Source organism: Panthera onca, chromosome C2 (genome assembly GCF_046562875.1).
Source record: "Panthera onca isolate mPanOnc1 chromosome C2, mPanOnc1 haplotype 2, whole genome shotgun sequence".
In the NCBI taxonomy this organism is placed as follows: domain Eukaryota; kingdom Metazoa; phylum Chordata; class Mammalia; order Carnivora; family Felidae; genus Panthera; species Panthera onca.
The window spans coordinates 4,194,466-4,222,095 of record NC_138347.1 but is presented as its reverse complement, the minus strand read 5'-3'; the positions used below and the strand labels follow the sequence as shown (position 1 = coordinate 4,222,095).

The 27,630-nt window shown below is 59.4% G+C and overlaps 1 protein-coding gene across 1 annotated transcript; it reads right to left on the bottom strand.

The window, feature by feature from the left end:
- Window positions 1-27,630, bottom strand: RIPK4 (receptor interacting serine/threonine kinase 4). The gene is made up of 8 exons (XM_078452751.2): window positions 27,397-27,630; window positions 17,056-17,347; window positions 10,753-10,901; window positions 8,606-8,655; window positions 6,202-6,360; window positions 5,324-5,427; window positions 3,618-3,879; window positions 1-1,549 (listed from the first exon to the last, which is right to left on the bottom strand). Exons 1-8 carry the CDS (start codon window positions 27,576-27,578, stop codon window positions 390-392), a joined length of 2,358 nt encoding a protein of 785 aa, XP_078308877.2. The 5' UTR covers window positions 27,579-27,630; the 3' UTR covers window positions 1-389.

Here is a 27,630-nt window from a genome sequence, read left to right as displayed (position 1 = left end):
TCCCCAGGTGGCTCGGCTGAGGCCGGGGTGAACTGCGCCCCACCCACGGCTTTGCCACCGACGGACCCACAGTAGGAGCAAGACACGCAACGAAATGATTCCGACCCGTCTCCCCCCTCCCCCCCCCCCCCCCCGCGGAAGGCGGGGCCGCCGATCGGCGGACGAAGGGTCGACAGCCAAGCGCATTCTCGCCAGCCGCCTCCGGAGGGAGACGCGGCCGAGCGGATGCCCCGGACGAATCAAGAGTCGGCGGTCGCCGGCCTCTCGCCGGCCGCCCGGTCGACGCCCCGCCGGGCCGCGGACGAGGCGCGCGGCGCCGGCCGGCCCGGCGTCACTCTGTCCCCGCGGCGGAACGCGACGGGCCAGGGACCCCGCACGGGGTCCCCAGGCTAGGTCTTGCTCCGCCGGAGCAGCGCGGCGTCGGGGACGGGGCCGCCCTGGAACTTGAGGCTCTGCAGGTTGACGTGGGCCCCGTGTCGAAGCAGCGTCTCCACCGTCTTGGCGTGCCGGCCCCGGGCGGCCAGGTGCAGCGCGCTGAGCCCCTGCGCGTCGGCCAGGTCGAGCGCGTCGGCACTGGCCAGCTCCTCCACCACCTCCGCGTGCCCGCCGGCGGCGGCCAGGTGCAGGGCCGTCTGGCCCCGGGGCCCCCGGGCCAGCACGTCGGCCTTCTCCTCCACCAGCAGCCTGACGGTCGCCAGGTGCCCGTTCCGCGACGCCAGGTGCAAGGCGGTGCAGCCCTCGGCGGTCACCGCCTCCTTGCTGGCGCCCCGGTGCAGCAGCAGCCTGGCGGTGCTCGTGTGCCCCGTCTCCGCGGCCACGTGCAGGGGCGTCTGCGAGAGCAGGTTGCAGACGTTGACGTCCGAGCGCAGGTCGATGAGCACGCGGGCCACGCGGTAGTGCCCCCGCTGGGCGGCCAGGTGCAGCGGCGTCCTCCCGTCCAGCGTCTGCGCGTCCACGCTCACGCCCGGCTGCTTGGCCAGCAGCCTGACGACGGGCAGGTGGCCCTGCCAGGCGGCGTAGTGCAGCGGCCCCCAGGCGTCCTTGCCCCGCAGCCCCACGTCGCCGCCCCGGCGGAGCAGGATCCGCACGATGCTCTCCTGGCCGTGCTGGCAGGCCACGTGCATGGGGGTGCGGCCCTCGCAGTCCGCCTCGTTCGCGGAGGCGCTCTTGTCCAGCAGCAGCCGCGTGCTGAACTCGTCCCCGTTCTGGGCCGCAAAGTGCAGGGCCGTCCAGCGGTCCTCGTCCGCGGCGTTGACGCTGATCTTGCGGGCCAGCAGGAGCTCCACGACGCCCCGCACCCTCTTCTCCACGGCCACGTGGAGGGGGGTGGAGCCCTTCCGGTTGGTCAGGTTGGGGTTGGCGTTATTGAGCAGCAGCCACTTGACGCACTCCTCCTGCCCGGCCTCCACGGCCACGTGCAGCAGGCTGGAGCCGCCGTCCACGACCAGGTCGACGTCCTGGGGCTGGAGGATCTTCATCAGCCTGCTGGTGTCCCCGTTCACGATGGCATCCACGAGCTTCTTCTTCTGGATGTCTGTCGTGCCGAGATCTGGGGGAGAGAGATACGAGGTTCGGGCTGCGGGCCGCTCCCAAGGCCTGGCGGGCGCCCTAACGCGGCCCGCGCCTCCCCAGCGGCCTCCGGGTCGCCGCGTGCCCGAAACCACTCAGGAGTCACCCCCGCCGTGTTATTAGATTTCCGGTGCAGGGGGAAGACCTCGGGCAGGCCAAGGGGCTCCCGCGAACTCGCAAAGTCATTCTAGCTGTCCCGTAGGGTCGTCATCGGATAAGGGCGCAGAACTCGGCCCGTCTGTGCTCAGAAAATGGCGGTGATGGCTAACATTGCTTCGTTAAGAAAATAAAAATGGGGCGCCTGGGTGCCTCGGTCGTTTGAGCGTCCCCTTTGGCTCAGGTCACGATCTCACGGTTCGTGAGTTCGAGCCCCGCGTCGGGCTCTGTGCTGACAGCCAGGAGCCTGGAGCCTGCTTCGGATTCTGTCTCCCCCCGCCCATCCCTCCCCTGTTCGCGCGCTGTCTTTCTCGCTCTCAAAAGTAAAATAAACATTTAAAAAAAAAGGAAACAGAATGAAAGGCACAGACCAGGGAGGCGTCCCAGTCCACTTGAGAGCTGACAGTTCCCACAGCAGGGACACCCTTCCAGGGCCACCGGCTGCTCCCCGCCCCAGCCTCCACATGCAGCCTCACCTCTATTTAACGTAAAACTCCCACCACGGTGTCTGGCCTCCGATTTGCGTGAAAGAAGGCCCGCCCCTCCCTCACATGAAACGTTCTCAAGGGGACTTGCACGGGAGGGTGGGGGTATAGGGTGGAATTCGAGAAGACACAAGCCACCCAGACGACATCTGTGTCTTTACGGGAACCGACCGCGCGTGAGCACGAAGATGCCATTTGAGAGCATCAGACCCAGAGAGAGTCGTATAGCATACTTCTCTCCCAGAGACGGGGTATTTCCTTCCTGTGCGACCCCATCACCCACCACTTACCTCCAGTCAAGCCGCCCGGCTGGGCCTTGCCCACCCCTGTGTCTTCGTAAGGTGTTTTCTCAACCCCAAATGCCCTCTTTTGCCCCAAATATTCCACTCTGAAAATCCCAGGAGGCTCAGTGCATCCAGGAAAAGCACTTCCTTCCAGAAGGAGTTCCCTGATCTGCCAGGAAAAACAAACTGCCCCTCCTGCTGGGGTCCGTGTTCTTTCCACGACCCTGGGGCACTTGGCCCCCCTATACCGTTGTCACCCTGAGCATGAAAACCCGTGTTTTCCTCACGGGGCTGCACACTCAGAGGGCAGGACAGGACATCTTAGCCTCCCCGGGGGCAGCAAGGGAGCTACAGTGTAGGGCCGTAGCCTCGGGGTCTCTCATCACACCTCGGGGTCTCTCATCACACCTCATGTGACCTATGTGGGTGCCCCCGGTGGTAACCGTTTACGAGTGGTGGTGACAAAGTGGCCGGGTTCCAACCCAGGACCCGGGGTCCGGCATTTAGGGCAGGGGCACAGAAAAGGCCCCTTCCAAGAGGAAAACCCATCGAAATCAACATAAACAGATAAGGTCACCTAACTGAGAAGAACCCCACGCCAACAGGGAGAATACAGACGGGACCAAGGTGTCATAACGTCCAGGGACAACTCAGCCATCACAATGCACGGCCGAAACAAGCAGAGAGCTCACAGACAAGAAAGTAAAGGGGTATCAGAGAAAGGGGGTACGGGGCTGGCCTCTACACGAGAGAGGTCTGCAGGGCGTGGGGTTAGAATCATCTGGACTCCCTCGATACAGGTCAGGGTTCTCAGTCCGCAAACCTGACGCCAGCCCCTACACCTGGTGTCGGCACAGGTGAGAGCTGGCGGCCTGGCCCGTCCCCCTTACGCTTAAGTGATGCCCCCGGAGCCTCTCGGCCGGCCGCTCGGCCAGCACCCACCTCCAGATATGGGCCCGGTGAGCCAGCTGTGCCGCTGACTCCCCAGGCCGATTAGCTACGGGAGGCAGAAAGTAAAGAACTGGGTCTGGAAGCTGGATGCCTGCTTCTCTGAGCTGCTCGCGGGCTCCTACGGCCCCTTAGCCAGGCTCACGATTTCCCAGGATACGGCGTCCTCGCTTACCGCCCGTGGAAGGCTCCCGCTCGAAAGACAAGGACAGCGACCCTCTGGAGGAGAAGGCAGAGTCGACAGAGGACACCCCCGAGAGCCTCTTGCTGCTGCTGGCCGACTGCAGCCTGGATTCGGAGCAGCTGCGGCTGAGCTCCTCCGGGCCCGCGAGGGTCTGCGAGGTGCCCGAGTCCAGCTGGGACAGGAGCTCGGAGAGGCTGTAGTTGCTGTCGAAGGTCGGGGCGGAGGCCCGCTTGAGAGGCGAGCACACGGGCTTCTGCGAACCAGGCAGAGGGAGGTGGGTGAGACCCAGCCAGGAGGACGGAGGCGGGGACGGCGGAGGGCGGGGGGACGCTCGGTCCCCAGACAGCCACACAGGGCGCTCAGGCCGTCCCGCCACACGCAGACGCAGGGGAGCCCAGGGACACCGCGCCGGGCCCGCCAGGCAGAGAGGCACCGCTCTGGGGAGAGGCGGGGAGAGACGGCTCCATGAAAACAGGAAGCCCGGCGGCGTGGCCCCCAGCCTGTCACCGCAGTGGCGTACGCGCAGTGCCACCTGGACGACGGGTGGCCCGTGACCGCGCTGGGAGAATGTGACGCCTGAATGCCGGCCGCGCCCACCTGGCAGGTCAGCACCAGCAAGCAGCGGAGGGAGGAGATGGGACCGGGGCTGGGGGTCCCTGCGCGCCTGCGCCCCTCCCTCCGCGCCGCCTGAGTCCGGCTGGGGGACCACGTGGGGGCAGGCGCAGGGACGGGCCCAGCCACAGCGTCACCGGTGCGCCCCAATCCAACACGTACCAATGGGGCCTTTGCAAGGGTCTCCCTGACGGGCTTCCAGAAAGGTAGGTCTCTGGAGCGCGATTAAACCCGAGGGTGACTCACGACTCTTCGGGACTCACGCCCGCTTGTCCCCGGTCCCCCCTCTCCTTGGGAACTGCCATCCGCTCGGACTTGGTGGCTCCGTGCCCCGAGTCGCACCCGCGAACCGGGTGCCTTGCTCTCCCTTGTCGGTGGGCAGGCCGCCTCCCCCAGACACCTTTGCTCCCCCCCCTCACGCACACGCCCCTTGACGCTCAGACTGTGGGCACACCTCAAGCGTGGACTCATCTCCCGGCCTCACGCGGATGCCTGGGGTGAGTGGCCTCCCGCCACACGGCACGTTAGGAAGTTCGTCAGGCCTCCCTTTGCAAGTCCGCTACGGACACTGAGTTACCCGTAGCCTCGGGGTCTCTCATCACACCTCACGTGACCTATGTGGGTGCCCCCGGCGGTAACCGTTTACGAGCGGCAGTGACAAAGTGGCCAGGTTTCCAAGTCAGGGGCGCGGAGACAGCCAGACCACAGGAGCCCAGAACCCCCCGCCCCGCAACAGGGCCCACACGGCCCTTCTGTTCCCCTGGTTCAAAGAGCATCCGACCAGCAGCTCCTCGAGGTCAAATGCGGGCCCACACTGTTCGCTCTTAACCGCAGACAGGAGGTGGGGACAGGATGCGGCTGGGGGGGGAAAGGAGCCTGGGGCCACCAGAGCCGGCCACGCGACCTGCCACCGGCTCCTGAACACAGGACCCTGTGGCTGCTCGCACGGGACAGGGCTCTGCCCGCCGGGTGAGACGAGGGGCCGGTCCAGGCAGCAGGGGAATGTGGAGAAAGGGAGGACTCGAGGGTGAAAACACGAGCCCCCCCCCCCCCTCAAATGACACCTCCGGGAAGGTCCCCATTACCGGGCTCTTGGGTTCTAGGGGCTGCTTCGCGTCCAGATCTTGAGCTGTCTCCTTCACATCACCATCGGGTTTCTCACACAGGTCCTCGGTTTCAGACGTAATTTCTTTTGGGGAGAAAACAGAAAAGGGCATGTCACTTGGACAATGACTTCCACATTCGCGGCTTACAAGTGCGACTCGGGCGGGGACAAAAGAGGCCGCACCCCAGGGGACCGGTCGGTGCTGCAGCTGCGCAGGCCGCCGGCTGGGCTGAGCTCCCAGGTTAACCCCATAGAACCTCCGCGGGGGCCACGCGGGGGGCCTACCGTTTGCGACCTGGCAGGGTCGTGCCAGGTGCCAAGGAGGAGTCACGGTGTCCCAGTTTCCCAAAGAAGCCCTCCCCAGGGGGAGCCCCGTCTGCAAGAGCCACCAGACCGTGTCCCCACACTGGCCAGGGTGGCCGGCACCCGGCAGGGGACACTCTATCGCTTCCCCCCACGTGCTTTCAACGCTACAATCACTTCTCATTTTATTGAAGTCACTTTGCTAACCCAAGGACGCACCCATTCAAGGCGGGGGCGGGGGCAAGACCCCAAAAGAAATGCAGAGAAAGCCGCAGGTGAGAGGTCTCCTCCGTCCCCTGCAGACGTAGCCCCGGTCCGAACCCGTAGCACCGAGCACGGCTCCACCGGGCTGCAGCTGGGCCGGCTGGCAGTGACCACCCCACCCCGACCCCGCGTGCTGGGGGACCACAGGCGAGCGGCCAACCCGTCCAGGCGGGGCCCGCCCCGGTGCACCTGTCTGCATGGCCTCCCCCACCCGGGCCTGCTCGTCGACCCCAGCTCCCGTGCCACGGCAGAGCGATCGCGCCACGAGCCCCGGGGGCCCCCCGGACTCACCCTGGAAGCTGGGCCGCTCTCGCGGCTCCCCGTGCCAGCACCTCTGCATGAGGCGCACGAGGTTCCCACAGGCCCGCGGCCGGGCTCTGCACACGGGCGGCAGCTCGGGGCGGTGGCCCTTCACCACCTTCACCATGATGCGCAGGATGTTCTTCTCATCTGCAAAGGGAAGGCACCCGGTCAGGGCGGCTCCGCGGGGCTGGGGGCCGTGCTCCGCGCCTTCAGGAGGAAAGGAGCGTGGGGCCGGTGGCAGCCACTTCCTTCGCAAAGCCCACGGCTCCCTCTGGTCCTGATCCTTACGGAGCACGTCTGTTCTCCCGTTTCCAGGCCGCAGAGACTCCCTGCAAGGCACCCAACAGAGCCTGTGCGTTGTATCACAGGGCACATCTTTCTGGGCATCAAACTCCAAGGCGACCAGGGTTCAGAGGAGAAAGTATCTGACGAGACATGTTCCAAAGAGGCCCGCGCGCGCACCAAAGGGAGGCAACACTTAAAAATCACGAAGTCACGTGGGCCAGCCTCCAAGCGAACCCGTATCGCCCTGTGATGACGCAAGAGCCTTCCGAAATTCTGATCTCTACACCGAAACGCAGGCCCCGGGTGCCCCGTGCAGTGAGCCAGCCACAGCGATGGTGTCCCGGGACGCCTGCCCCCTCAGAGCACGCTCAGACCTGGGCTGTATAAACAGGGGGCCTCTCCTCCTGCAAGTCATAATGTGGGGTTCCCCCTGCCCTCTGCTCCGACCTTTATAAGCACAACAAACTCGTTCCTATCACCCAAACCTTGGTCACAGACCAAGGGGCCCAAGGTGACCTTCAGCGGGCCAGACTTTTCTCTCTGCTCAGCCCAAAACCACAACGTCCATCAAGCTGGACTCCGAGTTCCTTGGTCCCAGCAGCCCAGCCCCACCCCCTCCCCGCCCCAGACCCCACAGTTCCCAGCACGCCCACGGCCGGGGAGCCCTGCAGGGGCACCACACACATGTCAGCAGGCGTGGAAAATTGGCCCCAAGTCACCGGCGCCTGCCAGGCTCCTGGTGCGATGCCGTGTCCCGCCTTCCCGTTAAATCTTGTGCAACAGCTATTGTGGGTATCTACGCGCTATTTCCAGCACACTGGCTTCCAGATCCCTGGAGGCCCTCAGAATGATGGGAAAGCAACACCCGCGGCGTTTTCTGCTGCCAAACAGATGGGAGAAGATCAAGAAACACCTTTTGCTTCTCTGCCTTGAACTCCCCACGTCCCAGGCAGTAAAACACGCGGGCCCTGGCTCCCGACGTTTGTATCCCGTACCCGCCTTGGGTGTCGTGTCTGTGGGACAGTCTGGGGTCAGAGCGGACACTGCCACACCAGCACGGATCCGGACCACGGCCTCCACGGAGGGGGAGGAGTCAGGGAGACAGATGGACAGACAACAGACACCAACCCGCACGGCTCCCAGACCCAAGGCCCCCGCGTTGAGTCTGCTCTGCATTTTTTGGATATTTTGGTCAAACCACAAAACAGCGTGAAATAACCCACACGCCCGTGGAGGAAATGACGAGGCTGAAGAAGCGCTCGATTTTTATAACAAGTCAAGGTATCGGCGCCGGGAGGACAGACCCCGGAACAGCGGCTGCCTGAAGGGAAAGAAATGTCACAGCCCTCGAGGGGAAGGGAGGTGACCCGGGTGTACACGTTTGTGCAAAATCCACTCAACTGTTCTGGAGACGGGCTGCACAGCAGTGTGAAGGTGCTTCCTGCCACTGAAGTGCACGCTTAAAACTGGGTGAGATGGTAAATTTTGTATGTATTTTACTATATGTTTATAAATCCAAAAACAGAATCAGCTGGAAATAAGCGCAGCTGGCAAATCCACAGAGAAAGCAAGCAGGTGGTTCTCGGGGGGGCAGGGGGGGATGGGCTGGATGGGCACGGGGTTTTCCCTTTGCGGGGATGAGAACGTTCTGGTGCTATAGGCAGAACAGCAGCTAACGTACTCGATGTCACCGTATTATACACTTTAAACGGATGAAAGGATGGATTTTATGTCACGTGCATTACATCACACACACACACACACACACACACACACACGAATGAGCTGGCACCTTAAATAAAGGAAATCCCCTGAACAGACCCCTTCAGATTGCAGCCTTTGCTGAAATGTGAATATGCCGCAAGACTGCTTGTCTGCATGCAGAGAGGCCGCGGGACTCCAGGAGGACACGCTGGGCAGCACAGAGCAGTGTCCCCGCTGCCCCACAGGATGGCCCCACCACCTTCGTGGCCCAGAGCAACCCCCGCACCACCCCCTGTGGGAAAGTGGGCCGCAGGCACAGCTCAAACAGGACCAAGGAGGAGTGCCCTCCCGTGTCCCCGGACAGACAGAGGGATGCACTTTCCCCAAAGACAAGCCCACTCACCTGCGAACGGTTTCTTCTGCGTGAGCACACCCCAGATCACAATGGCAAAGCTGCAAGGAAAATCGGCCGGTTAGTATCTGTGAGCAGGACCCTCAAACAAAGTCAAAAGCTCTCCCAACAGCAACTAGCTTGAGGAAGACCACTCCAGAGTCTTCAAAGGAAACAGAGAGAGAGAGAGAGAGAGAGAGAGAGAGAGAGAGAGAGAGACAGGGAGAGGAGAGGGGGAGGGGGAAAGGGAGAAGGGAGGGGGAAAGGAGAGGGAGGGGGAAAGGAGAGGGGAGGGGGAAAGGAGAGGGGAGGGGGGAAGGAGAGGGGGAGGGGGAAAGGAGAGGGGAGGGGGAAAGGAGAGGGGAGGGGGAAAGGAGAGGGGAGGGGGGAAAGGAGAGGGGGGGAAGGAGGGGGGGGAAGGAGAGAAAGGGAGGGGGAAAGGAGAGGGGAGGGGGAAAGGAGAGGGGAGGGGGAAAGGAGAGGGGGAGGGGGAAAGGAGAGGGGGGAGGGGGAAAGGAGAGGGGGAGGGGGAAAGGACAGAGGGGGAGGGGGAAAGGACAGGGGGAGGGGGAAAGGAGGGGGAGGGGAAGGAAGGGGGAAAGGAGAGGGGGAGGGGGAGGGGGGGGACACTAAGATATTTTCCATGGATGCTTTACACAGGCGCCCATACTGTGGAGCGCATCACGATGGCGGCTCGGATGTGACACCACAGACACGACCACACCAGCTGGGCTTCCAGCTCAGACAGCACGGGCAGGACGGGGCGGAACGGGGCGGGTGGGGACAGGGGGTGGCAGGGGGAGGGGAGGGGAGGAAAAGGACCACCGCTCTGTTGCTGGAACATCAGCTCGTGGGGAGAAGGGCCTGTGTCTGCCTAAGTCACCCCCATCTCGTGGCAGGTGCAGGGCACCAAGACGCCGACTCCGGCCCCGGTGGGGGGGGGGGGGAGGGCGAGCGGCCTGCTCACTGAGACTTCGCAGAAGGCTGTGGAGACGGTAGACGGAGAACACAGGGGGCGGTCCGGCTCACCGTCCTGGGCCCTTTTTTGGTTGTTGGAAAGTATATTTTCCCTCTCTATCTATCTATGTCGTATATATAGCTACTCTGAATATACCCCAAAAAGCACAACCTAACAAATTTTTTTTTTTTTAATTTAAAATTTTTTAAAAAACAAAACCAGGAGTCCAAACCTGCAGCTGCCACCCTGCACGGAGCTGAGAGCGGCTGCTGACAGAGATGCGGGAATTCTCCTTTGAAAATGAACGCAAGTCTGCAAGTCCAAGAGCTGAAGCTCTCAACTCCAAAGTAAACACAGAACCTCATTCTCCCCTAACTCTACAAGCCGTGACTAGCCCCCGACGTGCCATTCGCCAGCGGACGGACGGCTCAGAGCCCAGCTAGGCAGGCGCACAATGGTCACCGTGAAACCAGTCTGCCAGGACTCCGGATGCCGATCATGTCAAGAAGGCACAGCTCAGGGCTCTGGGGGCTTAGGGTCCAGTCACCACGCGTGAGACAAGAGCCACAGTGAGGGGCTTAGGCACACGCTCCCTCCTCTCTTCTCCTCTGACTGGCCTCAGTGGAGTAAGACCTTCGCAATTTGGAAAAGGAAGGCGCCAACGACTTGGGGATTATTCTCAAGCACATAAACCCCACCGATGCTGGTTTGCGAACAGCCCCGATGTGTCTGCATTCCCCTGTCAAAGGTAAGTGACGTGAGAAGCATAAGCCACTCACTGGGCCAGAGGGAACTGGGTTCCAGGAGTGCAAATCCGCACACGTACAGACACACAGATCACTTCGAGCAGCAGGCTCCCCCAGCAGATGAGCTATAAAACCCGTTTCATAAAAACACAGAGCGTTTACAGTGTGGGGGCTGGCCACAGAACTGTCTCTAGCTGGCACCAGCCGTGACATTCTCCACCCTCGGCTCAGCACTCGCAGGGGACAAGGGTCTCTTGTACACCTTGGGTACGTGGACCGACAAACTACACACCCCAAGCCCTTTCACGTGGTCTCAATCTCACGTCCGATGGCCTCTGGGAATCGAGGTGCAGAGCCCCCGCTTGGGCCCCCACGCACACCCGTCCCACCCTGTCCCACACCCGTCCCACAGCCGTCGCACACCTGCCCCCACCTGCTGTACGCCTGTCACACACCTGTACACGTCGTGCTTGGTGTCGAAGAGCCGGCTCTTCTCCCGGATGCGCTCTGGAGGGAGGTAGGCGATGGTGCCGAACAGGCCGTCCATGCTGAGGTCATGGGAGTGGGACAGCCCGTTGCACTTGGCCAGCCCAAAATCGGAAATCTGTAACACAGCAGTCAGACGAGGCTCAGTGGGCTTCGCTGGGGCCTCGCCGAGGGAGGCAAGAGGCTCCATCCCCACCTCTGTGGGGACGTGTGGCACGGTCCCCCGATGCGGCCGTGCAGGCACAGTGGGGAATCCACACCCGAGAGCCACGTCCTGTGCTCCTCCGGGGAGGACAGGAAGGCACGGCCGGCTTGGGAGAAACAAGCCCCAGCTGTTAGGGGCTGGACGGACAGGGACCAGATTCCGCTCTAAGGAAGGGACTCTCGGGGAGACTGAACTCAGGCACGTTTAGCATCTTCGACAGCATCACGTCTGCCCCTGGGGACGGCCCAAGTCGGCCTAGAGGGGAAAGCGACTCTCAGAGTTGTCAGGTTTTCAGGTAACACACGAAAAGCAAGGCCTGGCCCTAAGGCCATCGGCTGTGCAAGGGCCCTGCTGGGGAGACGGGCAGGATGCAGTCTGTTCCTTGAAGGGAAATGTGCCTTCAGAAGCCCTTTAAAATTTGTTTTTGTTGTTGTTAACGTTTATTTGCTTTTGAGAGAGAGACAGAGCAGTAGCAGGGGAGGGGCAGAGAGAGAGGGAGACACAGAATCCGAACCGGGCTCCAAGCTCTGAGCTGTCAGCACAGAGCCTGACTTGGGGCTCGACCCTATGAACCGTGAGATCATGACCTGAGCCGAAGTCAGACGTTTACCCAACTGAGCCATCCAGGCACCCCGAAAAGAATGTTTTAATGTTTATTTATTTTTGAGAGAGAGCTAGACAGTGTGCGAGTGGGTGAGGGGCAGAGAGAGAGGGAGACACAGACTCTGAGCTGTCAGCACAGAGCCCGATGCGGGGCTCGAACCCACGAGCTGTGAGGTCATGACCTGAGCCAAATGCTTCCCCAGGCATCCCCAGATGCCCTTTAAAGCAAACAAAACGCACACCACACAGCCTGGAGGGGGCATTCTGCCCTCTGCCTGGACCTGGAACAATTTGTGACCAACAGGTTCTCACTGGCTCCTTCACCAAATGCAAGGCCCCCAAATAAAAGGTGTGATACGGGGCGCCTGGGTGGCTCAGTTGGTTGGGTGTCCGACTTCGGCTCAGGTCATGGTCTCGCGGTTTATGAGTTTGAGCCCCGTGTCGGGCTCTGTGCTGACAGCTCGGAGCCTGGAGCCTGCTTCGATTCTGTGTCTCCCTCTCTCTCCACCCCTCCCCCGCTCATGCTCTGTCTCTGTCAAAAATAAACAAACATTAAAAAAAGATTAAAAAAAAAGTAAAAGGTGTGATACACCTGCGGGAGCCCACCCACCTGAGGGCACACCTGGACCACCGCTGTGCAGGCCCCACACCTCCACCCCCTTTTCTCCTTAGGGCAAAGGCGTCTGGAAAGCTCACGGGACCCCACAGTGAGGGCGACAACACCATTGCACACTCCCTGTGGGGCGCCAGCCTCCCCCAGCTCCTGTGTAAGTCGAGCCCTTGGAAGCTGGCGGGAGCGAGGTGTGCGTGAGATTAGGTCACACTGACTGGCATAAAGGGACCCGGGATCCACGAGGAAAACTGCCCCTTTGTATCCCCCTTCGAGGCTTAGGAGTGAATCTGAAGCCTTCTGATGACCTCCAGAGCCCCTCTTCAAACGCACCCATGGAGTGATAGGAAACGGGGCTCGGTCAGGCTTCACTGCTGGGCTCACCGTGCCCTCGGGGTGAGCCCACAGCCCGGTGTCATCACCGAGCACAGGGAGAATTTACGAGTGGTGACCCGGTCCTTCAAGGGATCTCTGGCCCCGCCGGCAGGTAGCTGGTGGAGAAAAGCCTGCAGGACTGGGCCCAGCCCTCTGTTCCCGTGACCAGGACGGCGTGGGGCCACGCGAGCAGGGCCAGCCGGGGCATTTCTGGGTGCCTGGCTGCTTGCTGTCATTGCCTGGCCTTCAAGAAACCCCCCCAGTCATCACCTCGCCTGCAGACCCACAAAGCAGCTCAGGGCCAACACAGGGCCACACGTGGCAATCTCGAACAAGTCGGTGAGAGCAAATGTTTCAGTTCAAACTCTCAGCTGCTTCGACCTTTTAATCTCAGAAATGGAGCCCGACTGGGGTGCAAGGGTCTCACCCCGTGCCCCCTACCCCGCTCACAGATTTCTGTTTGTTTCTGCTGTTTGCAGGGAGAGCCAGCCACTTCAAAATATCCGTGGTTCAAGAAAAGAAGCATAAATTCGACATAAAAACAATGGCATCAAAATGCACATCAGAAATAAGTCTCTGAGGGCCGCTGACCCTCCCCCCGCCCCAGGTTCTCCCCCCACCCTCTCCCACCCTCAGGGCCCTGGCAATCCCAGGGTACGCAGAGTATACAGCAAACGGCCTACAAGCTGCTCATACATCTTCACATTCGGCACAGGTCTCAGGGCCGCTCGGAGCTCAGTGCTCACAGGCACCCACAGGTGTCCCGGGGACATGGGCCCTTCTCCTTCCAGGCCCAGCTGGACGAGACCAAAGAAGGGCATGATCAGGGCTGTGCTGGCTACAGAGACAGGCCGTTCAGACCACAGGAGAACAGGGCCCTCAGGGTCCCTCTGGATGTGGTCTGGGCAAACTGGACCAGAAGTAGCCTGAGATTTTAAACTGAGCTATTTCGGCAGGCACCCAGCTGGCTCAGTAGTGGAACATGCAATTCTTGATCTCAGGGTTGTGAGTTCAAGCCCCACATTGGGTATGGAGACTATTAAAAAATATATATATATGGGGCGCCCGGGTGGCTCAGTCGGTTGAGCATCATGGTCATGACCTTGCGGTCTGTGGGTTCAAGCCCCGTGTTGGGCTCTGTGCTGATGGCTCGGAGCCAGGAGCCTGCTTCGGATTCTATGTCTCCCTCTCTCTCTGCCCCTCCCCCGCTCATGCTCTGTCTCTCTCTCTCTCTCTCTGTCAAAAATAAATAAACATTTAAAAAATTTTTTTAAATACATCAACAATAAACTAAGCTATTTCATTTTCAACGTGAAATGGGTTCACTCCATTTGCATTTAGTTACTATTAACCTCAGTATTAATTTAACATTAAGTCTCTTTAACACACTTTGCAAGCAAAGTAGGCAGTTGCTGTGAAACCTTCAGCTCTAATCATCCTCTCCGTGTCTAGAGGGGCACAAGGGGACTGGCCAAGCTCACAACTTATGATCTCATCTCAAGATTCCAGATTAAAGTTTTATAAAGTGTGCAGAAAGCAGGCGGCCAATCACTGCAGAGCTCCCGGCCGACTGGAAAGCTCCAACAGCACCCTCCACGCTGCATTTCTGGGAATGAAGAAATGTGCTACGTAAATATGTCATCTGTTTGTCTGGGGCTGAGCGTGGTCACAGAAACGCAGCTCCAGCTGGCCCTTGCAGGGAGCTGCGGAAGGGGCCGGTCTGTGCAGAGGCCCAGAGCCCCGCCCGGAAGTGACAACATCAGCCGTCAGCGTCAGCGAGGCGGGTCCTAAGCTTTCCATCAGCGCCCTCCTGGGTCGCCCCAGGCTCCTTAGGACCCACTCAGCTCTTCAAGGAATCTTCACCATTTACTAAAACCTTCGCAAGCAGCAGGGCTCCTGACTCAGGGGTTCACAAGGAGAGGGAGAGAAGAGCGTTCAAGTGGAGGGAGCTCAGAGCCAAAGCAGAAGTGACCGACCAGGAAGGCAGGCCCCCAGCGTGTCACAGAGAGGACGGCACTCCTCTCCCCACTGAGCCAGTATCGAGCGTCTACTGTGGACCCGGCACCGGAGACGCTCCCTGGACGGAAGCCACCATCCACGGTGTGCAAAAAAATGACTCTACGGCCACGGAACACCAACCCCGACGGCCCCAACCCCCACCGAGCACGTCCACGGGCCAGGCACTGAGCCATCAGCACTCGGTCATCCTTGACCGCTCACGGCAACACAGAGGTGTGACCCCCACCCACCAGGTGACAGAGCTGGGGGCGGGGGCCGTGCCCGCAAGGAGGGCCACTTGCTCCCCTAAGGGACACTCACATGCCCCAAGCATCCCACATGACCTGCTGAAGAGCGGAGGGGAGAGCGGAAAGCAGGCGGTGGAGATAAAAGCCAGCCAGGCCAAGCACCAGCCCGACCCTGCAGGCGTCTCAGAGACACAGCCACGCACACACCTGTCTGCGTGCCCCGCGCGCACCCAACAGCCGCCTGAGACAAGCACCTTCCCGGCGGCCTCCGTCACGACAGCATTTCAGAACCCCTACCCTGATCTAACTCGGCCTCCTGCTTCCCCTCCCCCTACACAACCTAGAATTTTCCATGACTCTTCTGCCTGTGCCCCCCTCCCCGACTCCTGATAGCAGCAAAGGCCGATGCTCTCTGAAGACCCGGTCTCTCCCAGTGACACCCCCCACTCCCAGCCGGAGTTCTGGAAGGAACTCCTCCTCCAGCCCACAGGCTGCCTGTGGGACACCTACTGCAGGACACCTATTCCGCCCTCGTGTGATGCCCACGGGCCGCAGGCTGGGTACCTCTCACATGCAGCAGCGGGCGGGGAGGGACAGCAGGACTCCAGAGACCGCTGAACCTGACCGTGGCCTCAGCTGGATGACCAGAGCCCGGGAGACCCTGGTTATGGTTTAACCCCTCTGGGCCTCAGCCTGGCAGGTGGCCAGGCCACCGTCCAGAGTACCTCCTGCCAGCGAGGTCCCTGGCACACGACAGAGGTCTGTCGCTGCTTCCTCGTTCTCGTGTATATTCGAGCCTGAGATCAAAAGCTTCATTCTTGGGGCGACTGGGTGGCTCGGCAGTCGGGTAAGCATGCGTCCCTCGGTCTCAGCTCAGGTCATGATCTCACGGTTTGTGGGTTCGAGCCCACGTCAGGCTCTGTGCTGGCAGGTGCGGGGAGCCTGCTTGGGATTCTCTCTCCCTCCGTCTCTGCCCCTCCCCCACTTGCACTCTCTCTCAAAATAAATAAACTTTAAAAAGAAAAGAAAAGAAAAAAAAAAAAAGGCTTCATCCTTCGCTTGGTGCCCACAGGAGCACCCTCCTTGATAAACCCTGGAATGTCAGTGGGGGCAGAGGCTCCACACCGGAAGCCAGTGCACCAGCCGGAAAGAAACTTGGCTCTAGCAAAGACAGAACCCCCGTGGCACCCATTCGAACCAGGAGAGCTCGTCCCTCTGGCGGCGACAATCTCATTTTGGAGCGACTCCTAATCAAGGGACAGTCTGCAGTCACTGTCCAACGTGGACATGAGTCTCCCCATCGGCCTCAGGCTGGCCAGGTGCGCCGCAAAGGTGGGGTGCCTGTGCCCCCTGGTCCCACCTCTCCTTCCAGACAGAGCCCACGGGCATGGCTGGGCTGAACTCAGGTCCCTCCTACCCCTCAGACCAGCAAGGGAGGGGCTCCTGCAAGCTCCCTGTGACCAGCCAGGAGAGTGTACAGGCGAGTCCCTTCCCGGTTCCCGCAGGGCCCAGGAAAGGGTTCAGGCCACCGCTCGCGGGTCCTTCTCACTCGCTCACAAGCCGGGCACAGGGAAGGGAGGCGGCAAGTGCATCCTGCGGGCCAGCGCACGACCCCGGGCCTCCTGAACCACGCAGGGAAGGCCCGTGACCTGCGTCCCCCCTGGTGGCAACGACAGAGCCCGGGACAGAGGAGAGGCCAAGAAATACAAACTGGACAGCGGTACTAACTGCAGGCCCAGGTGGCTGGTACCTGGTATTTAGTTCCACCGTCCCTCGTACTTCTCTGTGTTTTATAAACTTACCCAAAAAAGAGTAATAATGATAGCAGACCTCAGAGGCCTCACACGACGAGAAGAGGATGAGCCCCTCCGGAGCCTCGTTCCAGGGAGCGCCCCACGCCCCCCCGCCGCCATCCCTGAGACCACAGATGGGGGGTGCAGCGGTCTCCGCCCCCCCCCCCCCCCCCGGTCGGATCCCTAACCGGCCTTCACGAGACGTCCAGTGAGACCAGAAGCCACAAACCCACGAGCTCTTTTCTTCCAGAGTGCTCAGGATTTAGGCCCATGCTCCGGGATCCGCGGGGGTGGGGGGTAACCGTGTGCGTAAGGGTCCATTTCCCAGCTACACGTTTCGTGGAGCCTGGGGGTGCTGAGTCCTTATGTCCTCCCCCGGCCCCACTCAGAGCCTTCCCCCCCCTCCAGCCGCCTGGGGCCTGGAGCCGGGCGGGTCCTACCTTGACGTGGTAGTGGGCGTCCAGCAAGATGTTTGCGGGCTTGAGGTCCAGGTGGAGGAGAGGCGGGGACATGCAGTGCAGGAAGTTCATGCCCACGGCCGTCTCGTGGACGATACGGAAGCGCAGGTCCCACGGCAACGGCTCGGAGGCCAGCAGCTTCTCCAGCGAGCCGGTCTCCATGTACTCCATGACCAGGCCGGCCGGCTCCCGGCATATGCCGTACACGGGCAGGATGTAGCGGAACTTAGCCATCTCCATCTTCTTGGCTTCTTCCAGAAGCTCCACGCGCTCCCTGGAAAAGTTGGCAGACGTGAGACGTGGGAGGCGCTCGCCCAGGCCCCGACACGCGGCGCCAGGTCCGCGGGCCGAGCAGGTGACCCGGGCGCACGGGGCTCCCCGCGATGCCGCAGAACCACACTCGGGACGTCCCGGGGCCATCGGCCCGACGGCCACTCAAACGCTTCTGCGCATCGCAGGTCACCGTACGCGAGGAGGACGGACATCCCATCCCGATGAGCATCTGGGAACGCGCAGTCAGCACCCCGGGGCCACCGAGCCAGGGGGGCCGATGCTGCCACCCCTCCTCCCGGGCTGAGGGGACACACGATGCCATGTGACTGAAGCCGCAACAAAGTGTCCGTCCAAAGAACCCAACTCATCTAGTTCAACACGTAGCCGGCCCGGTGGGCCCTCCTTCGGGCCCCACACTGGTGCTTGTGGGGCATCAGCCGGTGGAGCCAGGTCTGCAGGCTGCAGCCCGAGAGCCCCCTTTATTCCAACCACGTTTTCAGTCGTGGTAAAGACACGTAAGTCACATTTTCACCATTCCCAAGGGTACAGTTCGCAGGCATCACGTGCACACACGCCCGACACCCAAGCCTCGTCCGTCGTCCCAGCAGACACCCTGTACCCTTTCCGCAGGAACCCCTTCCTCCCGGCCCCGCCCACCCCTCGTCCACTTCCTGTCTCCGTGAACCACTCCACGCACCTGACCTAAGCGGAATCACACAGGATTTGTCCTTCTGCGCCTGGCTTCCTTCGCTCAGCACCTCAGCGTAATGTGATCCTGGTTCAGCCGCGTTGTGGCAGGTGTCAAAACCTCACCCCTTTTCACGGCTGTATGACGCTCCATTGCACGAACACGTTTTACGTATCCAGTCGCCCGCTGATGGGCGCTTGGGCTGCCGTGAATAACGCCATGTGTCTGTGTGCACAGGTGCACAAACACCTGCTCGCTTTCAGCATTCTGGGCTACACACACACCCAGGAACGGGGTGACTCGGGCCATGTGATAATCCGATGCCTAACCTTTTCAGAAACCACCAACCACCGCGCACAGCCTGCCTCCGGTTCTGTAAAGAACTTCCTGGAAGACGGTCTCACCCGTTCACGCCACGTGGGCTGTGGCCACTTTCTCGCTCAAGGCAGAGACCAGCAGTCTGCAGACCTCGACACGTTTACTCCCTGGCCCTCCATGGAAAGTGCACCAGCCCCGGGTCTAAGGTCACTTCCGGGTGCAGCCCACGGACTCAGATTAGAATCCCCGTATCCTGCTCTGTGTTAGCCTCATGGGGCAAAAGTCCCAGAGCACATCCAGGAAAAGGGGCTGAATCGCATAAGGACAGGGCTCGGCCATGCACCATCTAGGTCGGCGGCTGTTAGAACTCGACACGGCAGAAAGCAACCAGAAAACTGGCTGAGCTGGGCTCCGTTCCCACGTGGACACCAGGTGCCCCGACGGGATCTCAGCCCCTCTGACTCCCCATCCCGGCCCCTGCATTTGGGAGCCTCATGTGAACATATGGCCAGAAGCTGTACAGTGGGTGTCTCGGGGGGAGAACCCCTGAGGGTAGACCAGTGATTCTCGTGGAGGGACAGCTTTGCCCGCCGGGGACACCGAGCGCTGTCTGGGACATTTTGGGTGTCACAACTCGGGGCTATGGCCGGCATCCAGTGGGTAGAGGCCAGGGATGCTGCTTAACAACCCACAATGCATAAGGCAGCTCCCAAGACCAAGAATTATCCAGCTCCTATGCAAACAGTGCCAAGCCTAAGAACCCGGCATGTAGACAAAGCCAAGTGCATCTCGGCCAAATTTAAACTAAACCACTACAGTCTGGAATTGCCCACTATGTACTCTCAGCATTTATTTTAATTTTCGTCTGCTTCCGTGGTCAACTAATATTCAACAAGGGAGCCACGAACACCCAATAAGGAAAGGCTGGTCTTCCCGACAAATGGCGCCCGGAAAACTGGAGAAACACACGCGGGATGATGAACTTGGGACCCTAGTTCACAACACACACAAAAATTAACTCACAATGGATCAAAGTCTTAAAAATAAGACCTGATACCATAAAACTGGAAGAAAGCATTGGAAAAAGCTCATTAATACCCATCTTGGCAATGACCTTTTGGACACGACACCTAAAGCACAAACAGCAGAAGCAAAAATCAGCAAATGGAACTCCATCAAACCCAGAAGCTTCTGCACAGCAAGGGAAACAGGGAACAAAATGAAAAGGCAGCCTACAACATGGGAGAAAAATTTTGCAAACCACACACTGGATAAGACGTTAACATCCGAAATAGATAACAAATACGACTTAATTAAAGAAGAAAACATCGGATTTAAAAACGGGCAAAGAACGAAACAGACGTTTGTCCAAAGAGGACGTCACAATGGCCAACAGGCACATGAGAAGATTCTGAATATCACTAACCATCAGGGAAACGTGAACCAAAACCACAAAGACGTATCAGCTCACACCTCAAGAAAGTTAAAGCAGAACTACGATACAATGCAGTAACTCTGCTTCTGGGGATATACCCAAAGGCAGTGAGAACAAGACTTCTGCAAGATCTCTGCAAGCCCATGTTTATCGCGACAGCCAAGCTGTGGAAACAACCCCAATCAATGCCCATCAACGGATGAATGGATTAAAAGGAAAAAAAACCCAACAAGGTGTGGCACATAGACATAACGGACTATTATTCAGCCATGAGAAAGGAGGATATCCACGGGGCACCTGGGTGGCTCAGTCGGTTGAGCGTCCAACTCTTGACTTCAGCGCAGGTCACGATCTCATGGTTCGGGAGATCGGGCCCTGCGTCGGGCTCTGCACTGTCAGTGTGGAGTCTACTTGGGGTTCTTTTTCTCTCCCTGCCCCTCTCCCATGCACTCTCACCCTCTCTGAAAATAAATAAAACATTTAAAAAAAAAAAAAAAAAAGGAGGCTATCCTGCCATTTGCAACAACCAGACAGACCTTGAGCACATCATGCTAAGCAAGATACACCAGAGAACATACTGATATCACCTATATGTGGAATCTAGAAAAGAGAAGAAAGGGTGGTTACCAGGGGCAAGACGGTGGGCAGATAAGACTGATGGCGTTTAAAGGTAGAAACTTGTAACAAGGGCTAAATGGCCATAAACATACAGTTTATTCAACATACACAATAAGTATGTAATATGACAAATATGACTCCAGTGGCAACCATATCACAACACACACACACACATCAAAGTAACACAGTATTCACCTTAAATTTACGCAATGTTACGCATCAAATGTATCCAATAAAAAAATATTTAACCTGAAAAAACAAAAAAGTTCATCTGTTTTCCCTGCAGAACAGGTGCCAGGTGCCAGGCGTGTGTTGGAGAACACGCTTTCTAATAAACTCCTGAAGGAAAAGTCTAGAATCACATGCCAGACATGCCCTACTGCAGCCGGGAACCGAGCAGACCCAGCATCTGCGTACCACCAATGCAGGCTGGGGTGGCCTCAGGGACTCCCCCTGAAATGCCGGTTCCGGCACAAGCAGCCCTGCCCGTAACCCACCAGAGGGGCTCTTCTGGAGCCTGGATGCACCCGCTCCTGACCTCCCCGTCCACACCTGCTCCCATTTGCTAGTCTGATGCAGAGTTCCAACACTGTACCCACCAAACAAATTCATTTCTTATTCCTTTGACCTCCTCTCTGAGACTGCATGCTGCCAGGCTTCCCATACGTGTGTGAAAACATTTGCCAGGGAGGAAGGCCCGCCGGCAAGAAGGAGCCGGGATTACAGGTCATCGGAGGCTGCAGCAACCCAAGCTCTGCCTGCGTTGAGCACCTGTGCCTAAGGTGGTCGTCCCAGCTCCAGGCGGAGAGAGAGAACGGGGCAGACACAGGGCACATTTTGGAGGAGAATCAATGAGACTTGACGACTGATGGGTATGGAGGAGAGAGAGGTAGCAAGGGCACCCCCCGCACCCCGATCTCTACCAGGAGTCACCGGGCAGGTCCTCCTCTCTGCGAGGGGAAGCATCCCGGAGAAGGGAGAGAAGTCGGTGTTGGGCACACTCGTGGAGGCAAAGAATCCCCACTGGCCTTCGGAACAAGTGGGCCACATTAGGACACATCAGGATTGAAGTATTAGACCACTATGACACAGAACTGAGTTCAGCACGGCTTGCTTGCTTAGCTCTCTGGTTAAACGGCCAATTAATGGAAAGCACGGCGTCCACAAGAGCGCAGTGCTGCGTGTGGGGGTCCCTGGGCCGGGCTGAGAGTGGCTCCGTCCCCTCTGGGTCCGGGCTCGGCTGGCTCTGGCCACACAGAGGCAGACCCCTCGCCCTGTGCCTGGTCTCCACGGGTGTCTAAACGCAGGAAAGGCTAGATGTCAGCAGCAGGCATCGTTAGAAAGCCCGTCATCTAAAGAGAGAGAAAACGGCATCCCTGGGCCCATCTCTTCCGTCCTCCTCCCGGAAGACCTGCTTATTACACTGAACCAGGACAACTACCACTCCTAACATGACTTAGTACCAGGGGCTACCTCTCCTCCCTATTTTGCTAAGAATCACGGTTATAGGGGACGCCTGGGTGGCTCAGTCGGTTGAGCGTCCGACTTCGGCTCAGGTCACGATCTCAGTTTGTGGCTTCCAGCCCCGCGTCGGGCTCTGTGCTGACAGCTCAGAGCCTGGAGCCTGGAGCCTGCTTCGGATTCTGTGCCTCCTTCTCTCTCTGCCCCTCCCCGGCTCACACTCTGTCTCTCTCTCTCTCTCTCTCAAAAATAAAAACATACAAAAAAAATTAAAATAAATGTGCTCATATTGGGGGGAAAAAAGAGTCAGTGTTTTAACTTGTCTGTTCCTGTTGCTTTTTTCTTTTAAACTGGCTGCCTGGCCACCCCTCCCTGACCCATGTGTGTCCTTGGGTGCCACTGTGCCCACATGGCACTGGCCTGCGTCCTGCCCTCCCCCCAACCCCGGGGATGAATAGAGACCCTCCCCCCCCACCTTGCAGTGTGAACCCGCGTGAGGCTGTCCTCCTGGCCTGCAGGTTTTGAGGAGCCGATCAACGGCTCAGGTATTTACAGGCTGGACAGTAACGAGGGTCATCTTCGGGCTGGAGACACCCTCCATCTGGGTGGAGATGAGCCTCCGCCCAAGCCTGACTGATAACAAACGTATTCTGGGAACAAAGTCAATTACATCAAGGCCGAACTTCTCATTAAATGCAGGCTCTGAGCTACCCTGCAAATAAAGCGTTTTCTTCCATTTGCCCAAAGGGCATAATACATAAACCAGGGTGACTTCTGATTGTCGGGCTCATTAGCGCCTTAAGAGCCTCCTTAAGAGCCTCGCTGGCAGATCAGTCACTCTCGCTCCCCGCTCCCCACCCCCCCCTCCGCCCAGGCAGCTGCCCCAGTTCAGCAAGTTCACTGCTCCCCCTGCCCCAGGCCCTTTCCACTGTACGAGGCCATGCACCTCAGTTTAAAAAAATCAAAAAGGGCCCCGCGGTGCTGGTTTGCTCCCAAATGCTGATCACAGCTTGAATGTTCGAAGAACCCTCTTTGGAAGAATGTCAAGCAGGACAACTGACCACACATGTAAGGGCCTCTCACCAAGGAAAACCAGGCAGTGTCCAAGGACAAATGTTTTTCCGACAACTCTATCAGAATGCCTTAGAGCAGAAAGGATCCCACCCGTCACCACGCCTCCCTGGGGCAAGGAAGGGGGGGGGGGGTCCCAGGACAGCCTCGGGGAGGTCTCAGGGGACAAGGAGACCCTTCACACAGGCCTGGGGAGCGGGGATCCCCAGGGCCCCCCAAGCGCTAGCACTGGTTTTGTTGAGAAGGCTCTGCACCATTTTGCACCCCGTTCCCTCCCTAGTAATCCGAATCCAAGTGTCCCCAACCTCTTGGCTTTCCCTTAATTGCTCCGGGAACAATCCCCCCCCCCCCACACACACACACACCTACGCCCCAGCAAGAGCCACAGGCTTAGGGAAGCTACACCCCCAGCCCAGGTGGATAACCCGGGTGGCATCTGCAATTCAATGAGCCTGAAATAAGCCTTAGTAGGGAGCCCGGGTCAGGACTGAAACATGCCCCTCAAACCGCACCCACCCCCCCCCCCCCGACTGTTTTTCGTTTGTTTGTTTGTTTGTTTGTTTTGTCAACAGCAATTATTTATTTTAAATATACTTTCCCTCCAAGCAGTGTTTCTGGCTCATGTTGGTGACAACACAGAAGAAACTACTGACCCAGTACTGTGAACACTATCACCACTAGGGGACCTGAGGGTCCCCGGTGCGGTTGGCGCCGGAGCCACGGAACTTCAGGCTCAGTCTCCGTCCGGGTCCACACCATCAAATCCCGTTTCTTCGCCGTTAGGAGCAGAGTTCGAGGCCACCTGGATCCACAGACATCAGTCTTAGCGCAACCTAAACACTGTGACGTCCTCCCTGCAATTAGGCAAATTCGGCAGGACTGGTGTCACATTTCTCTTCTGTAATCCTTTCAAAACAGGCTCCTTTTCTTCACCATTTGGGGAAAGGTTATTAATTCCGTTTCCGGGCAGGAATGCACAAAGCACCCCCACCCCCAGGACCTCCGAGATGGAAAACCTCTGGACGTTCACAGGACTAAGCTGGGGTTCAATTTGTCCAATACTTTCTCAATAGCACTTAGATTAACCCAATTTTTTTTCCCTCATTTAGGACAGGTCTCAGCATGTCTTTCCCACCCCAGGGAGGGCATCGGGGTAGGGGAAAATATCAGAAATATCATCAGACAGACCGTTTCTAAAAGACAGTTTCTAAGAAGCCAGAGGCTCCCCCCTCCCCTCAGAAATTCCAAAGATGGGCCGATGGTGAGGGAGGGACGAGGTTTCCCTTTCCGGAAGCACTGACGGCAGAAAAGGGGAAAGTAGAAAGTAGGGGACGAAAGGGTGGCGGTCTCTGGACGTCAGGGGAGTAACACACCGTGGGAGGAGAGAAGGGGGGACCAGCCCCGAAGAGCTCCTAGAGGGAACCAGCTTTGGGGAAGGCAGCAGGAAACATGGTTTAATCCTCGGTTAGCGGATGCCTCCAGGCCAGGCCTACTCGAGCACCAAGCCGGGATGCTCCCAGGGAGCCTCCGAGGGTTCCCACACTGCTATTTTTAAAACTGACAAGAAGCAGGCTTGTCAGATCATCAGCTCTGCCGTTGCAGACTGGGGGTTTGCTCGGGCTCGTCCGGACTAGCCAGTGCGGATGGCGCCTTCGCTGCGGGCCGGCGCCCAGGCCAGGCACTCTGTTATTCAGGGCTTCGTCTTAGTCCAAGGGAGGGGCGGGAGGCTGGAGGACGGGGGCCTCTGGGGTCACTTGTGCTCTCTACACGGTAACCTGCCCAGCCCTAGACCTCACCCTAGCGCTCACGATCCCCCCCAACAGGGTTAGCCAGGGAGGCCACGTGTCTCCCCCAAGCCACCAGCCATGCCCATAAGGAGTGGGAAACGCAGATCAGTAGGGTGTCACTTGTGAAATTCCAAGAAAGTCCCCTTGGAAGCTCCTATGGCAGGTGCTTCGGTGGCCCCTGCCTCCCCCCCCACCCCTTCCTCAAGGTGGCCCCTGATCTTCCCTGCACAGAACTCTGTGCTCACAGGCTTGAGGCAGCCTGCTGCTCCCAGGAGCCTGGGGCACCTGCTTGGGGGGGGGGGGGGGGGGAGCGTGGATAAAGTCTGCGGCCAGGGCAGCAGTAGGGCTGGAGGCTTCACCCAGAACCCCAAGAAAACCCTGTTCCCCACTCCACTTCAGGGAACACATTGCGGGGTGGGGATGGGGGGCAGCACAACCACCATTTCAAAGTCTAGATGCGACTGTGCAAGGCACCCAGCCCCTCCTGCACGACACAACCCCACCCCCACCCCCACCCCACCCCCGAACCTGGAGCTGAATTCAGTCAATCATTAACTTCTGGCTTCACACACAAAGAGCAGGGGGTTAACCATCGTCTCAAGCAGAGAAATCAGCCACTGCTGCAAATACAGAACCCCGGCCTGCCCTACCGGGCCGGCAAAGTGCGAGAGGACTCTCTTCCTGTTGGGCGATGCTGACCTCCACGGGGCCGCCCGCTAACATGCCACCACCTGCCTGGCTCGGGCAGGGCAGGAAAGGCTTCCAGTTAAAGGACAAAACACTTTTCAACCAGGCTATGCAATATCCTAAGTGATCCGCGTCAAGTAGAGAAACCCTACCTCCTCCTGGGCCACCCAAGAAAGAAGGGCCTGGTGGCTGGAAATAACAGATTCTGAGGGTGCCGGCTGATGAGTCAGCCTGGGTGCATCCTTGGTTACTTTGTTTGCTCCTCCAAGAAACCCGTGTGAAAAACGTTGCTGGTGAATAAAACTCGCTTTGACCAGAAGACTCCGTCAGACCAAGGTCCCCAGAGCATAAAAATGTCGCTATGGCGAGGGTCTCGCCTTTCAGGATCTGACCACTGGCTGGTATTCAACGCGGGTCGGATTTCATCAAAATAACCACAGCGCCCCTCCCTCCCGGCCTGAGAAGTTCCCAGGATCCACAGCATAGAGGGGGAGGGACGGCTTGCACAGCCCCTCACCTCTGTGATGTTTCTATGACACTTGTCACCACTCTACTGCCAGTTTCCAAGTAACACTGCATTTGAGGCTCACGGCAAGAGGTCACCCAGAGCTCTCCTGCCCAATCTCCTAGGCCAGGATGAAAATACGAGGGCAGCGAATGCGCGGGGCCTAGTACCTCATGCTGCAGCAGAAAACACTGCAATCCGTTTACCTTAGTCCTGGGGACTCAAACAGCCCCGGGGAGGGGACGTCACCACCAGCGAGAAGCTGGGGTTTGGAGGCCCCATCGCTCAATCAGCCGAGGATTCAAACCCAGGCGCTGGAGACAGCAAAGGCTATGAGAGGTTTCACAGGAGCTGTTTTCCTTTGTGTGTTCGGTAGGGACTCCCTAAGGGGGAATCTCCGCACGTTATACAAACCCAACTTCCTCCTAGAAGGCACACTTTCACCACATAATTTAAGTGCGGTCCACTGAAGTTTACATATCAACTAAGTTTACCTATCAACTACTACAATGCAAACGTAAAAGGCGGCATTAAAACCAGAACTGCTTCTCAAGACCCTCTCCCCCCCCCACCCCCCCTCCAACTCCACCCCCTTCCCCCCAAATTAAGCACAGACTACAATCCACCGGCCCTGTTTCACAGGGGTGGCTTCGCGTCCTTTCCAATCGTGGTTAACTGAGTCCCCGTGTTAGGCCGGGACAGGCAGGTTCTTGGACTGGGGCGCTGGGGTGCAGGAGGGCGCTATGGCTCGACCACAAAGCGGGCTAATGTAAAGCCCTCCCCCCACCCCCCACTAGGGGCTCGGCCTGGAAATCAAGTCAGCCAAAGCTAGAGCGCGAGGTCAGGGAGCGCTGGGCGCAACCCCCCGCCCCCCACCCCCGGGGCCGTCTGCCGGACCCCAAGGCCAAGCCCGAGTTCCGTGGCTGCGGAAGCCCGGCCAAGCCAAGCCCAGTGCTTCCGACCGAAATAATTACCGTCTTATACCAATTTGTGCTCCAGCGTAAATTACTAAGTAAGTCGAAGGGAGTCTAACTAACTCACAAAGCCCAGATCCCCACACGGCAATTTTTCTAAGCCGGGCGCAGACCGCAGCGCCCAGGCGGGTCGCGGGCGGGCCGGACGCGCCTCCGAGGGGCGCGGGTCCAAAGCCCGGAAAACCCGAGGCTTCACGCGAAGCTCGCTAGCACCGGGGTGGCCCCACCGGGCACCTCGCAACGTTTCGACCAAACGCGGCCCCTCGAAGCGGGAGCCGCAGCCGGGGACCCGGAGCAGCTAGCTCGCCGCCCCGGCCTCCGCGTCCCTCGGGCCGGGCAAGCGGCGCGGACACCGCTATCCCTCCGAGGGCTCCCGAGGCGACCCAGGTGGAGAGGAGCCCCCCCCCACCCCGGAATCCAAGCGCCCGGACCCCCGCCCGCCGCGGCGCGCAGCAGCCAGGCCCGGCCGCGTCGCCCGCCCCAGCGCCCCCGCCCGGGCCGCTGACCTGTCGTCGACGTGCAGGCTGGGCGAGCACTTGATGGCGAGCCACGTCTTCCAGTGGACATGGCGCACCTTGTACACCTGCCCGAAGCCGCCCGAGCCGACCTTCTCCCAGCCGGCGAACTCGCCCGCGTCGAAGGTGCGCAGCAGCCCCAGGGCCCACGGGCTCCCGCTCTCGCCCTCCATCGCGCGCGTCTCGCCGCCGCCCCGCGCCGCCGCGGCCGCCCAGGTGCCCAGG